This window comes from Osmerus mordax, chromosome 10 (assembly GCF_038355195.1).
Source record: "Osmerus mordax isolate fOsmMor3 chromosome 10, fOsmMor3.pri, whole genome shotgun sequence".
NCBI lineage: Eukaryota > Metazoa > Chordata > Actinopteri > Osmeriformes > Osmeridae > Osmerus > Osmerus mordax.
Genome location: NC_090059.1, coordinates 13,119,271 through 13,133,837, shown reverse-complemented (window position 1 = coordinate 13,133,837; position 14,567 = coordinate 13,119,271). Strand labels below are relative to the sequence as shown.

The 14,567-nt window shown below is 47.5% G+C and overlaps 2 protein-coding genes across 2 annotated transcripts; one reads left to right on the top strand and one right to left on the bottom strand.

The window, feature by feature from the left end:
• The first annotated feature begins 116 nt into the window (after positions 1–116).
• Positions 117–10,261, top strand: p4ha1a (prolyl 4-hydroxylase, alpha polypeptide I a). The gene is made up of 15 exons (XM_067244063.1): positions 117–166; positions 2,729–2,844; positions 3,081–3,177; positions 3,732–3,883; positions 4,085–4,222; positions 4,440–4,691; positions 4,908–5,098; positions 5,256–5,432; positions 6,157–6,227; positions 7,468–7,567; positions 7,717–7,770; positions 8,064–8,129; positions 8,220–8,288; positions 8,388–8,484; positions 8,591–10,261. The coding sequence occupies exons 2-15, from the start codon at positions 2,757–2,759 to the stop codon at positions 8,659–8,661; spliced, it is 1,623 nt and encodes a 540-aa protein (XP_067100164.1). The 5' UTR covers positions 117–166; positions 2,729–2,756; the 3' UTR covers positions 8,662–10,261.
• An 18-nt stretch (positions 10,262–10,279) lies between these two features.
• On the bottom strand, positions 10,280–14,380 carry arg1 (arginase 1). Its single transcript, XM_067244064.1, has 8 exons — positions 14,053–14,380; positions 13,853–13,925; positions 12,399–12,573; positions 12,041–12,200; positions 11,247–11,341; positions 10,998–11,102; positions 10,778–10,914; positions 10,280–10,676 (listed from the first exon to the last, which is right to left on the bottom strand). Exons 1-8 carry the CDS (start codon positions 14,149–14,151, stop codon positions 10,513–10,515), a joined length of 1,008 nt encoding a protein of 335 aa, XP_067100165.1. The 5' UTR covers positions 14,152–14,380; the 3' UTR covers positions 10,280–10,512.
• Positions 14,381–14,567: the final 187 nt, after the last annotated feature.

Genomic DNA, 14,567 nt, shown 5'->3' with positions numbered 1-14,567 from the left:
GATTGAAGGCAAGTGGGAGGATGCAATGTTTCGAAATGGAATAGATCCCAAACGTAGCTCGGTTTAGCTCTAAACACACATTCCAACGATTAGCAAAAAACAGCAGTAGCAATCGACACGAGGATTTTTTAGCTCCATTCAGAACGTTGTGCCGAAACAATAAAAGGTAGGCCCACCGTAAACACCTTATTATGGTTCGAAATACTATTTATTGTGTTACTTGTTCATATTGGCTGTCGCTTTTGTGTGAATAGCCTGTTTCATTTGTGATTTTGCTATTTCGACCACATCTTCCTTAGTGGGCTGTAAAAGACAGGTAAATCACCAGGATAACATAGTTATTGTGCTATAGTAGGTTAAACGTGCTCTAATTTAAAAAATGTGTCTTGTCACTCATATTTTCACTTTCTCGCCCACTCTCCGGAGGCTTTGATTTGACCTCAATCTAACCGGTTTATGATGTCAATAAAAACTAAGTCAAGGAATTACAAATCTTTCTTCGTACTTATTCGTAAAGGTGATATTAAGGTCAGGTGCATGCTTTTATTTTAGCATGCGTGAGTAACTTTTCAGAAGCAGTTATTGTCACACGATTTAATTAGAGTTGCGTTAATTTGTTAGTTCACGGGTTGCCTGATTTTTTTTACTGGGGAAGTGAAAACCTTGCTATCCATTTATAAGCAAGTTAGCTTCTCGTTTCCTTCTCTCATTGGCGCTACGATTTCCGTCTGGAATAGGAAAATAATACGTATTTTGATGGGGATGAGGAGTGCTCCCAAAATTCTGCGATGGGGGGAGGAGCACGGACGTGGCAGTCTCGCTTTTTACTATCCCCTATCCTTTGAAACTGTCGTTACTTCGGCAAGAAGTTTGAAACATTCCTTGGGTTTATGTCAGGACTCGTTTTATTTTACCAATTAGGCTGCCAATATGGCTGCTGTGCCGGCAACCTACTGGGATAGACAGCGAGGCAGTCGCACTCACTGCACGTTAGGATGTGGTGTTTACTGTAGCTCCTAATGGCACAACTAGAATTAGAGCGGAAAACGGACAGTTCTGGGCTTCTAGAACTTTCCCCATCCGCCTTGTAGTCTGTCCTGCTCAATTCCATTCCACTGCAGTATGTTGTCTTTGTGTGTGTGTAGACGTGCTCTGCTCTAACGTAATTGCCCGTTGTAACAGTTGCCCTTCCAAATGGGCTTGTGTGGTAAGTAAACAGTTACCCTCGCTTCCATCCCAGTCCTCCACATCTCCTTGCTGTCCTTCAGATGCAGCTGTTCTCTCAGGAGGACACCCTGCAGCAGATCTACTGAGACTGTCACCTTGGCCAGGGCAGCTATGTCATAGAGCAAGGGTTCTCAAACTTTTTTGGGCCAGGGACCCCTTACAGGGGAAAACATTTTCCAAGGACCACCCCCCATAATAGTAACACCCATTCAGCATACCCTTTGTGCTCTTGAATGGAAACAGTTTTCTTGTTTTATTGGTGCAAATGGTCCCCAACTGTAGATTTTTTTAATTTATTTTTTAATGATACAGCACAATTTTATAATTCATGGAAAATTATTTTGCGGACCCCTTGTCTATGGTCCGGGGTCCCCACTTTGAGAACCACTGTCATAGAGAACTTACAGATGTACACTATCCAAATAAAACTCCACCTGACTCCAGGGAGTCAGGTGGCTGAGCGGTGAGGGAATCGGGCTAGTAATCCGAAGGTTGCCAGTTCGATTCCCGGTCAACTGACGTTGTGTCCTTGGGCAAGGCACTTCACCCTACTTGCCTCGGGGGGAATGTCCCTGTACTTACTGTAAGTCGCTCTGGATAAGAGCGTCTGCTAAATGACTAAATGTAAATGTAAATGTAAAACAGTGACTTGCTGTCTCGTAGGGGGGTGTAGCCCTGCAGTTCATCTGAAGCACTCCGTGGGTTTGATCAGACCGGCTAGCGTACGCCATTATCCAGTCAGGTTTAGTAGTCGATCTGGCTGTAGAAGAACTCAGTGAATGACTTGTAGTAGATCTGTAGTTGAGTAGTTGTTTTTTATGAAGTCGTTCCAGGCATGGGGAGGTGAGTAGTAGCAGTGAAAGGCCCAGCGCTGGTTGGGCAGAGGCAGGGCAGTGAAAGGCCCAGCGCTGGTTGGGCAGAGGCAGGGCAGTGAAAGGCCCAGCGCTGGTTGGGCAGAGGCAGGGCAGTGAAAGGCCCAGCGCTGGTTGGGCAGAGGCAGGGCAGTGAAAGGCCCAGCGCTGGTTGGGCAGAGGCAGGGCAGGCGGGGGGTATGGTACACTGCCAGAGTTGGTATTGGGAGGGCCCATGTCCACTCAGAGGGTACTACAGAGCTCCTTTCACAAGGAAAGGGCAGGCCTGGCAGGAGCCTTCAGAGCTAAGCCCTGGTATCAGGCTACCAGCAGGCTGCCTTTCTGATCACAAGCACCCCTCTAGACAGCCTCAGTGGATTAACATGAAGATAATTATGTTAAGCTAACTGGACTTACTTTTGAAGTTTCATTCAAACAAATGACTTTACTGGTTTTGAGTGCTGTGCTCATGTGAGACTTGCATATTTGGATTCTAAGTTGGTTTTATCTAAATGTTTAAGAAATGTTTGTCTTTCGAGAAAATATGTCCTGGACAGGGGATTTTCCTCCTTGTCCTCCTCATCTTCGTCTAGCTGTAGTATCCTACCCCAGAGTGACGCTGGGCCCATGTCCACCTGTGTCCTGTACAGAGCCAGGCAGCCAGGCAGCAGTGTGAGGATGGAGCAGAGGGCTAGCTGCTGGTGCGTGTTACTGAGCTGTCTCCTCTACGCCACCTCGGCTCACAATGACTTCTTCACCTCCATTGGTAAATCTCTCTTTTTCCATCTCTCTTTACCTTGCGATCATAACCAACTTGCTGTTGACTCTATTGATTTGGTTTAAATCAATGAGCACTGTACAAACTTTTTTATTGGTAATATGCACACTGTGAGTTCTTGTTTTCAGGCATTGATTGAAAAATCTAATTCTGTCTGAGCATTGTTTGTGTCTGGCAATGTGTGGTTAGCTGATTGTTTGTTTGTTTGTGTGTGTGTTCCCCAGGCCAGATGACAGACCTGTTGTTCACAGAGAAAGACCTGGTCATTTCTCTGAAGGACTACATCAGAGCAGAGGAGAGCAAGCTAGGGCGAGTCAAAAAGTAAGAGAACCACCTGATGGGTAGATTAATTAATTATTTCTTTTTTTCTTTCTTGCATTTACATTTAGTCATTTTAGCAGACACTTATCCAGAGCGACTTACAGTAAGTACAGGGACATTCCCCCCGAGGCAAGTAGGGTGAAGTTAAGGAATCAAACCGGTAACCTTCAGATTACTATCCCGACTCCCTAACCGCTCAGCCACCGGACTCCCTTTCTTTCTTTGTGCACAAATGGGTGTTTTACCATCCCACCATCTCTGTTCCTTCCTTTGTTTGTTTGTATGAGAGAGCAGGAGACAGAAAGCTCTGGAAGACTAAATAGCATAACTGGATCTTGTCTCACCTGTCCCATGAAATATAATATCACCATGTATGTGTTTAACAATGAGCTTGGCTAGGTAGACCTACTTCTCCTCACCTGCTATTGTGTTTGAATAGTGACTAGTCCAGTATACCACCATAACAGGGTGTGTTGCATGAATGAAAGCCTTTTCCATGGTCATTGAGTGGTTCCTGTTAATGGACAGCTGTATTTCTGTGTGTGTGTGGCCAGGTGGGCCGAGAGGCTGGACGCCCTGACCTCCACAGCCACCCAGGACCCCGAGGGCTTCTTGGGTCACCCTGTGAACGCCTTCAAGCTGATGAAGAGACTCAACACTGAGTGGGGAGAGCTGGAGAACCTGGTCCTCACAGACGTGTCGGATGGTCAGCAGCACTCTTAATACCAAGACACACACACACGCGTGTATTAAAAACCCAGTAGTACCAACATACACATGCACACTGATGAGAAAGTACCCATGCAGCATCACATGATGAAAGCTCAGGAAGGAGAGGTCTTTATTTTCCTTTAGGGAAAGTGATGCTTATGTCTGTATCTTCTATCTATCTGAATCCTCTCTCCAGGTTTTATCTCCAACCTGACCATTCAGAGGCAGCACTTCCCAAACGATGACGACCAGACTGGCGCCGCCAAGGCCCTGATGAGGCTGCAGGACACCTACAAGCTGGACACGCACGCCATCTCCACCGGGGAGCTGCCAGGTGAGGCTGGGAGACGCACTCACACCCACAGAGGACCCATGAAGTCTGTAAAGTTTTAGTGTGACAATGCTCCCCAAGATAAAATCAGTTGAATGACACACTTGTACCGTACACATTCCCAATATCTTCCTGTGTCCCTTATGAGTGTGTTTGTTTGTGTTTTTGTGTGTCACTGCATGCACTCACCTGTGTCGTCCCCCGTCCCCCCCTCCTCCAGGCACCTCCCCAGGGCTGGCCTTCCAGAGCACCATGACCGTGGAGGACTGCTACGAGCTGGGAAAGATCGCATACTCCGACGCCGACTACTACCACACGGAGCTGTGGATGGCCCAGGCGCTGAAGCAGCTGGACCAGGGGGAGGGCAGCCTCATCGACGCCGTCACCATCCTGGACTACCTCAGCTACTCCATCTACCAGCAGGGGGAGCTGGAGAGAGCCCTGGAGCACACCAAGAGGCTGCTCGCCCTGGGTGAGTGCTCTGGCACTTCTGGATCAAATACTATTTGTAAATACAGTCAGGCATATTGTCTTGGGTTCATTCAGCATGTCATGATGCAGCTTGATACTGGGTGAGAGGGGACATTTTTCTCACTGAGGTTTTGGACAAACGACTTGAAGCAAGGGACTTGGTAAGGGACTTCCTAAGATGGACATCAGGTTATACCCCTAATGTTGTGTCCCCCAGACCCAGCCCACCAGCGAGCCAACGGCAACCTAAAGTATTTTGAGTACCAGCTGGCTAAGCAGAGGAAGGCGGAGGAGGAGGAGGGCGGGAAGAAAGAGAGCAAAGACCAGGGGAAGGAGAAGAAGGAGGCAGACTACCTGCCTGAGCGGAGGAAGTATGAGAAGCTGTGTCGCGGAGAGGGCATCACGATGGTAGGCACTCTCTCTCTCACACACACACACACACGTGCACAAACTCAAAGGCTCTGTTTGGATTCTCCTAACATTATAGGTTGTTATACCATGTTTAGGAAATAAACGTTATCTTCTCTATTTTGTCTTTCATCCTCTTAATCTCTCTCTCTCTAAGACCCCTCGCAGACAGAAGCGCATGTTCTGTCGTTACTTTGACAACAACCGACACCCGATGTACGTGATTGGTCCAGTGAAGCAGGAAGATGAGTGGGACCGCCCCCGTATTGTACGCTACCACGATATCATGTCGAACGAGGAGATCGAGAAGGTCAAGGAGCTGGCCAAACCTCGGGTGAGTCCAGTCTCCGAGCTAGACGCTTCGCCTCAGTCAGCTGCAGAGAGTCATCCAACAACATGCCTGGCTCAAATACCATTTGAAAATACTGTTAAAATACTTACTGTTAAGAAGGACTTGATTTGGTTTCTCAAAAAAACACATCAAAAAACGACAACTGAAGTGTGTGTGGAAGCACAGTGCTGTTTCGACCCTATCTGCCCTTGACTGATGGGGGCTATGGTGGAGTGTACGGTAGTGTTTGATGTGAAAATATCAACATGGTCATGCATGTCCCATCAACACCCTTGAACTGCGCTCTCCACCCTGCATGAGGACGGTGTCCATGATGGCTCCTGTCGGCTCCACACTGGCTGCCCAGCAGCCATGCTCAGCTCTGCTGGGACTGGGGGTGAGACCCAGACATCACAAAGCTAGCACAGTAGTGCTGTGTAGAGTGGGTTAAGTTTAGTATTTCCGGGAATATCCCTTTTAATCTTGTTTTCCTAGCTACTAGGACAAAGGATATTATAGCATTAGTGAAAGTGGTGTGTGAGCAGGACGGAACGACACGGATGCCTAGCTTAGCCTAGCCTAGCCTCGCCAGGTTAGCCTTGCCTAGCAGCCCAGTGTCGGCTAGCATAGTGTGCATGGCGTTGGGTAGTGTGCGCCGACCTGTCGGTGTGAGGGAGGGGGGAAGTGTCCCTGTAACCCGTGTCGTGTTGGGGGCTTGGCTCCACAGCTGCGTCGAGCCACCATCTCCAACCCTGTCACTGGTGTGCTGGAGACCGCTCACTATCGCATCAGCAAGAGGTAAGAGGGGGGGGGTGGAGCCCAACCCCTGTCATCCCTGAGTCCCGCCCCTTGCACCACTGCTTGGGCAGGACACCTTGGTTTAGAGTACGGCTAGCCTCCCTCAAGCGGTTAGCCATATGACTGAACTCGGAGGCACGTCTGGGAGCTTTCAATTGGAGTCTAGCAAATACATGTTCTTCATTGGCAGAAGACAAGAACATACTGATACATTGCACCACTGCTGTATAAATATATTCCTGTGGTTATTTATATACCTGGTGCTTAAGTAAGGGATACTTCCAGTGCTCTGACCAGGGTGTCATGCTGCCACTACCATGACTTGATAACAAGATGGAGGATGAGGACTTAAAGCCGGCCACAGAGGGGCTTCCTGTGATTGGCTGCCAGGCCAGGAGAGACGTGCTTCCAGTCCAGGCAGCATAACTGGCATGCTGCATCCCTCTTTCTGTACTGAAGCATGGCTAGTCCGGTATCAGCTTAGCTCTCCAACAACACATACATCTCTATCAGCTAGTGATCAATCATCTCTCTCTCCTTCTTTCTCTCTCTCCATCTGTCTCACCCCCTCCCCAACTCTTTCTCTCTCTGTGTCGGGGGAGCTAGCTAAGGCGAGCCACCGTGCATGACCCCCAGACAGGGAAACTGACCACCGCCCATTACAGAGTCTCCAAGAGGTAAGGGGTGCGAAGGTTAAAGGGTCACCAGGTCACGCTTCTGTCTGCTCTCCCTCTCGTCACCCTCCTCCTGGTCGTGCACCTGTAGGAGACGTCTACCCCTCCCGCCCTAGTCCCCCTCCGCTGTCTGCGCAGTCTGCAGGCCAATCCTCCTCCAGAACTGGGTCAATTAGTATTTAAAACCCTTACAAATATTCTTTGTGCTTCAGTCTGCTTGGGGGACTGTGGGAGGTGGGATTGATCACTGATGCCATTTGAAGTTATTTCAAATGCTTATGTCAGAGGGGTCTTGTGTCACAGAGATGTCCTGGTGTTGATACATAGATGACAAGGCAACGCCCCCAGTGGTCCTGTCTTTCATTTGCAAGATTTCTCTGCTCCGTTTCAACTAGCTGTCCTGTCTGCTTGCAACTAACCAACCCTCTTCAGATTTTGTGAACCATAACAGAATTACAGACACATGAAAACACTGATCCGCCCGTCTGTCCGGAGGCGTTTGTAAGCACGTACGGACCTGCGTCACGTGTGTGCCCGCGTGTGAGTACCTCTCCTCTCCTCTCCAGTGCGTGGCTGGCATCGTACGAACACGCCGTGGTGGACAAGATCAACCAGCGGATCGAAGACATCACGGGTCTGGATGTGAAGACGGCAGAGGAGCTGCAGGTGACTCGCTCGTGGATGACTTCCCGGAGTGCAGGGCAGCTGGATCACCACTGGGGGGGGTGGGGGAGGGGTACAGTACACTAGAATCACCACTGGGGCAGTGTGTGTCTGGCCTCTGTGTTTACTGTGCTTTTTCTCTGTGTCCTCAGGTGGCAAATTATGGTGTAGGAGGGCAGTATGAACCCCACTTTGACTTTGGACGGGTAAACAGCAACTCCTCTGTCTCCCTCCCTCTCTCTTTCTCCCTCCTTCTATTCCTGTACTGGAAATATGAGCTGTGTGAACTAGTGGATGACTAAGCATGAAGAGAATGATGATTGACACACACACACACTTGTTATTAAGGTTGATGACTTTTGAATGATAATTTCCAGTAAATGTGGTTTATTGTTCAATCGTATGTACATTAGCAGGCTTGAATTCATCCATGTTAAGGTAACGGGACATGCCTCAGTATCACAAACCTTTTGTGTGTGTGTGTGTGTTTCTTTTGTAGAAAGATGAACCAGATGCTTTTAAAGAGCTGGGGACTGGTAACCGCATCGCCACCTGGCTGATATACGTGAGGAACTCCACCTTCATCTCCCAGTCCTCCAAATATGAGTTGTACTGCCTCGTCTTATTTGCCCTACCCCTACCCTGTGTGTTGCAGATGAGTGACGTGCCATCAGGGGGCGCCACTGTCTTCACTGACGTAGGGGCAGCAGTAGTGCCCAAAAAGGTGTGTTCACTCGTGTTGGGGGATTATGGCGGGCCAGGCGTGTTTGAGGAGTAGGCCACAGGAAACAATGAGAAGATTTACCTTTTGTGTGTGTTCCAGGGCACGGCAGTGTTCTGGTACAACCTGTTTCCCAGTGGGGAGGGAGACTACAGCACCAGACATGCAGCATGCCCAGTCCTGGTAGGCAACAAGTGGGGTGAGCATCCATGCCAGTCTGCCAAGCAGTCTCCCTAGCTGGTTAATAAGAGTTAGGTGGAGGGGTAGGGGTCTCTCTCTTACACTCTCTCCCTCTCTCTCCCCAGTGTCTAATAAGTGGATTCACGAGAGAGGCCAGGAGTTCCGAAGACGTTGCAGCCTGGATGAGACAGACTGATCGACAAATGAACACCTCTCTTCCTCCTCAGAGCTCCAGAGACTGTATCTGTCAACTTGAGAGCGTGGAACAGCCTTCCCCTCCTTCCACTCCCTCTCATCCCTCCCTCCATCTTCCTGTCCACCCCTCTGGTCTCTCTCTCTCTCCGTGGGGAGCAGGGCCTCTGGCTGCTCATGTGGTCTGACACATTTATTTTTATCGGAAGTGTGTGTTGTGAACGTGTGCGTATGATGTTTGTGTGCGTGTGACCAAAGTGGATTGTAGTCTGTGCCTTTCATGATGGGTTTTGCACACTCTGACTGCAGCTGTCTTACCCGTAGTAACTGTTCCATCTTTACAATCCACTTACATTACCTGGTATCTATATTAGCCATAGACCCACCCAGGAACAATACTGCCTTTCCGCTCTGAACCTTGTGGAAAAGAGATCACTGGCCGGTCGTAATTTTTTGCACAGGTGCTGTCCTTCCCTTCTCCTCCCCTCTGTACCAACATCCTCAACACTCCTCTTTCTCTCCCTTTGTTCCCTTTTCACTCCTGTCAGTCCCATGCTTACCATCTTCCTGCTATCCTATGAAACGGCACCATTTACCTCTCTCTTTCTCTCTCGCTCACAGACATGGCCCATATAAACCCCCTATCCTCCAGACTCTGAAGTCTTGTTCAGAAGGTAGACATTCAGACTGGAGCTCGTGGATTCGGAGAAGGGTTAGTTGTATTGATTGTCAGACATGGCTGCAGTATGTGGAGTGTTCATGTGATTGTTAACAAGAGTTTAGGTCTGTCGACGGGGGTCTAACTCATTGTGCGATTAGTCCTGTCTGATTCGCTGTGCATGAACCATTACAGGTGACTGGGACTGTCACATCTTTGGAGGGACCTTTGGTTTTCCCTCCAGTCTTGTTCTCCCCTTCCATGCTCTCCTCCCTCATCTCTCCCTCCTCCCTGAATCGCTGTCCAGTCTCTCATTGGCCTGTTTCCCCAAGCCCCTTTGTCAGCAATGTGCCCCTGCCCCCTCTCTTCACCAATAGTGTGTGTCGGCCCAGGGTCTATTTCAGCCCAGGGGTCGAAGTACACCGTCTGTCATTGTATGCCCCCCCCCCCCCTCCCATCTCTCTCTTTCAACCTTTCACTTTATATAACTCACTCCCCCTTCCTGTCCTCTCTCCTGTCGACTACCACCTCCTCCTCTGTGCCCTGGTCAAATACAGAAGACAAGTAAACCTGTAGTGCATGCAGAGGACGATCCCAAGTTCACTCCTGATTGGTGATCAATGATGATTATGATTTTAGGAAGAATCCTCCCTTCGGCACTGGAATGAAAGAGACTAGAATGATCACTTGAGGCTCCATCCAGCTTCCTACTCCTTCAGTCAGTCGCTCTGTTCCTGCCACTTGTCTCAGCCCAGGCCTTCCTTCCTGTAATAGTGTGTATAGGGAGTGTTGCTGTGTTTCATCCTAGATGCAGTCCTTTATTTGTTATGAAATGTGTGAGAAATCTTGTTCCGTGCGAGTGATCAATGAATGTTTTCTACAGAAATACATTTTATGTTAACTAAAGACTTGTGTGTTTTGTATTTGTCAAACTCACAACAAATCAACACCATTATAGCTTAGATTGTTTTTTGATAAAAAAAGCAATTTAATCTTATTTTTAAGGAAATATAAAAAGCTGTCAAATCAATACAACTGGATTCCAGAGAAATAATTGTCATTGAGGTGCAGTCATCCAGTCAGCTACCCAACATTTTTGACAGACTATTTATCCAACCAACTATCCGATCATCTCAGTCAAACAGGCAGTCAGTCAATGAATCGACCGGTCAGTCACCTACTCATTGAATCAACCAGTCAGGGCTCAGGCATGCGGTAGTCTGCACGGTGGTTTCCCTCTCGGAGGCGTCCGAAGCAGCCTAGCACAAGGTCAACAGCGGCGCTGACCGTAGATCGAACTTCCTCCTCCGTCTTCCCGCGCTTGGGATTCACCTCCACCATGTCCAGGGCAGACAAGAGACCTGCCAGAGGGGAGACATCGAGGTCAACACATTTTCCCAGGATCCCGTGTGTGTGACAGAGGTGCATGTCTGTAAGTATGCATCTGTACAGCACAGCCCACCTGTCTGACAGATGTGCTCCGTGACATAGACCCCCTCCCTGTAGGTGAGCCCTCCTATCACGGGGGTGCCTGTGGCAGGGGATATGGACGGGTCCAGGGCATCGATGTCGTAGCTCAGGTGGATGGGCTTCTTCACTCTGGAGAACAGTGATCGTCACAGATCCGTCAAGACAAACGAGGAAGCATACTGTAGAGATGAACACTAAAGAGGACGACCTACTTGGAGAACATGTGGTCGCAGGTCTCCTCCATCACTCTGGCTATGCCCAGGTGATCCACGTCTGTCATGGAGAACACCTTAATGCCCAGGTACTTCAGGATGTAGCTGAAATGGGAAGAGATGCTGAGACTATGGATGGTGTGGTGTTCACATGCAGCTGTTTTATTCAGATTTAGGGTTAATGGTACAAAATGTGCAAGCATGCACAGGCTGTCTGCAGATCTCTTGTGTGTGTGTGTGTGTACATACTGCTCTTCTGGGTCCACGTCTCTAAGACCAATGTAGACAACATCTTTGGCTGATACACAAGGCTTGATCCACGAGAAGTTGGGTATAACTGGGATCTAAAGTAGATTATACACATGCAAACTTCCATAAGAAACACAAGCTCAGTATCCAAAACAACTCAAACAAGCTCTAGTTCTATACTGACAGCTTTGCACTGTATTATCTACCGTACTTGTAATGGCGGATCTAAACTTGAGATGGCAGTTAGTCTAGAACAAAGTCTATTACCTGTCCTGGAAACCAGGCAGTTGTGATTTTCTGCTGTAAAGCATATCACATAACATGACAATCTGTTGAGAAACAGTCAAGGTTGATATGACTGGGCCCTATCTCATGTTTTCACTAACTTCCTCCCTTTCCAGAAGGCCACTACTGAAGAGGTTTCTGAGAACTTGATGTGGTTCATTTGACCAGACAGACAGGTATAAAATAGAGAACTATTGATTGAACAATAGACGTTGCAAAAAGTAGTTTGCATAACTTTAAATCCAGTTATTGCCAAAGACATGGGTTTGGTAAGAACAAGATGAGAACATAACAAATGCTAACAATGCAAAATAATTTGGAGGAAAATTGAACACATTGAACTGTGACGTATGAGAATATGAAAACCACTGTAAAGATATAAAGACTAACTGAAAATAACAAAGCTCTTTTTGCATCATTTATGCCCCTCTTTTTAATATTCTCCTTTATATTGGGGGCGAGAATAAGAAATAGAGGGGGAGTCAGACAGAGACTAGACCGCAGGTCACCTTTGAGTGCAGCTCTCGGATGAGGTAGGACATGGGCTGTCCATGGACGTTGCCTGTGGGGGACGTCAGGGGCGTGTTGATGTCCGCGTGGGCGTCCACCCACACCACACTCAGGTCCTTCTGGGCTGCTGCATGGCCATGGATGGAGCCTATTGCCAAACTACAGTCAACACAAACAGGTCAGAGCGTTCACGTCAGTTGTACTGGACATGGGCCATGTCAGAGAGAATTTACGTGGAAGACAAAATTGACCTCAATGCTGAATTTGATATTGGAAAAGTAAATTGATCAGAATAGATCATTGATTCATGGATCATTGATGAGCAGTGAAGTGGGGTGATGGAGACTTGTCAATCACCTGTGATCTCCGCCCAGCATTACACAGGTACGCCCCTCTTTCTTCACCTCCTCCACAGCGCCAGCCAGGCGCTCGTTGGCGCGGCCCACCGCTCGAGGTCTCTTCACGCGGCTGATTGGCTCATCACTGGAAAACTCCTCGAACATCAGATTTCCGTAGTCCTTGACATCACATCCTGTTGAAGAACAATCATGGTGGAGATGAGAACCAGGAACCATGTCTATGCCATGTCAACTTCATGTCTATGCAAGATCTATGAGATCTGAAGAGACATTGGAAAGTATTATGCATAATGTGAATTCTTCACAATGGGATTTGTGTCTAATCATGATGTGTCCTGGTGTTTCAAAACAGCCCCAGGTATAACATATCCGTGGTCACATTGCTGCACCAAAACACCCAATGCTTTGTACAAAGTAAGAAGAGGCATGAATGCTCTCAAGATAACTCAATTTCTCCACATTGTTCATGTGGTAAATATCAGATATTGTTGCTGTTTGACTACACTGACGTCATGCATTTTACAATGTAAGCCAAAATTCAAAACAAATATTTCCTAAACTGATGTGAATGAACTCTACAGGGTTGAATGTATTACTAATGAGTGACTATCAGCTAGCTCTGTTACAGTTAGAAAGTAAGAACTCTGATCTTTTGGAACATCTAGTTGGGCTAAGTATTGACTTGCCTTGGATTTTTTTTACTGATTGTTACTGAGATAAATGGGTTAACATGGTCCGGCCCCATGAACACACACACACACACTTTGGGGGGGAGGCACAAGGTCAGATGAGCTAGACCTATCACATCCTGCCCCTTGTGCCATGAATAAAACAGGGTGCCTAGAATGACTGTGATCCCACGTGAACACGCTCTCTCTCCCTCTCATCTTTCTCTGCCTTTCTCACACACAAGCACACTGATCTGATCCTGTTTATCCATTACACCCACTGATCCTTTTCAACCACTTTTAGCTCTGCCTGTAAGGAGACTGTATAACTAAGCATTAGCCTACGAGAGATTGTCTTCCCAACACACCATAGAGCATCTATTTCATCCTTTAATTCATCCCATACCGTTTTTGTTGCTCTAAAAAGAAATAGGGTCATATAACATTAGGCCTATATCAAACAGATTAGTTCAACTTGAATTATTGATGAAAAGGATTGTATGCCACACACTGGAGTCATGATTTTCCAAGATCCTAGAGGTTCTTCAGTCTATTTTAAACAGATACGCCTCAGATATTGAGATTTCGACTTAGTATTCTATAAATATATATCTTTAAAAAAGAATTACTGATAACTTTGTGTCAAATCTGTTCTGGTATTCACATTAATATGTAACTCTCCATTTCTACAAGGTGGAGGGTCCTTTTTTGAGCAGTAGGCTAGGCTTTATGGTGTCGGTACATACAGTACTATAAACTGACTGTAAATGCGTCCGAACGTCACCTTGTGCCTTAAGCTTCTCCACCAATCCAGCGCTGCGGATCAGGTCGGGTCCTCGCTCCACTCCATCCCTCGGCTGCGGCACATGCATGTTTAAGTGTTGAATTGGTTATTTCGCGATGGTTCGATGATGTTATCGAACTATAACCCATAAATATGTAATTCAACTGCAGGAAATGTGATTGACAGCAATACATTCTCACCTGTCCTTTGGAAAAAGGCGCTCCTATAATTCCGACAGAGTGATGATGACTCCGTTTGTAAATTCTAAACGCAAGCTGAAGTCCTCTTGTACTCTTCATGTTGACTATAATTATCCCGTCGCGGGACGCTCTTTACAGAAAAGACCAGCAGATAGAGCTGGTTGTTCGTATCTGCGGGCGCTTCCTCCTGAAATCAAATTGTGACTAGCATCAAAGTCACCCCGGAGCGTGTGAGCTTGATGACACGCATAACCGTTGTATAGTAATCAGAGATATACGGGACAGTCATTCACCGGGCTAACTGGCGAGGTGGAAGTTGTTGTACCGCCCCGGTAGGGAGCGCATCCTTATGCATGAGTGGATTAACCCATTTCTCAAATTGCATAACCTATGTTTTCCCGTCTACAGCCTTGCCTGATGATGAGGCAGTGACATCAGCCTTAAAGTGATACTCATTGTTCACAACGATCACAAATACAATATAGGCCAATCACAATCAAATTGTGATGAACAAC

Coding starts and splice junctions, on each gene's coding strand:
- p4ha1a (XM_067244063.1), top strand. CDS start 2,757: ATGGAGCAGAGGGCTAGCTGCTGGTGCGTGTTACTGAGCTGTCTCCTC. Junction 3,884..4,084: donor CCTCACAGACGTGTCGGATG/GTCAGCAGCACT, acceptor TCCTCTCTCCAG/GTTTTATCTCCAACCTGACC. Junction 8,289..8,387: donor CAGCAGTAGTGCCCAAAAAG/GTGTGTTCACTC, acceptor TGTGTGTTCCAG/GGCACGGCAGTGTTCTGGTA.
- arg1 (XM_067244064.1), bottom strand. CDS start 14,151: ATGAAGAGTACAAGAGGACTTCAGCTTGCGTTTAGAATTTACAAACGG. Junction 13,926..14,052: donor CGCCTTTTTCCAAAGGACAG/GTGAGAATGTAT, acceptor CATGTGCCGCAG/CCGAGGGATGGAGTGGAGCG. Junction 10,915..10,997: donor TGCGACCACATGTTCTCCAA/GTAGGTCGTCCT, acceptor ACTGTTCTCCAG/AGTGAAGAAGCCCATCCACC.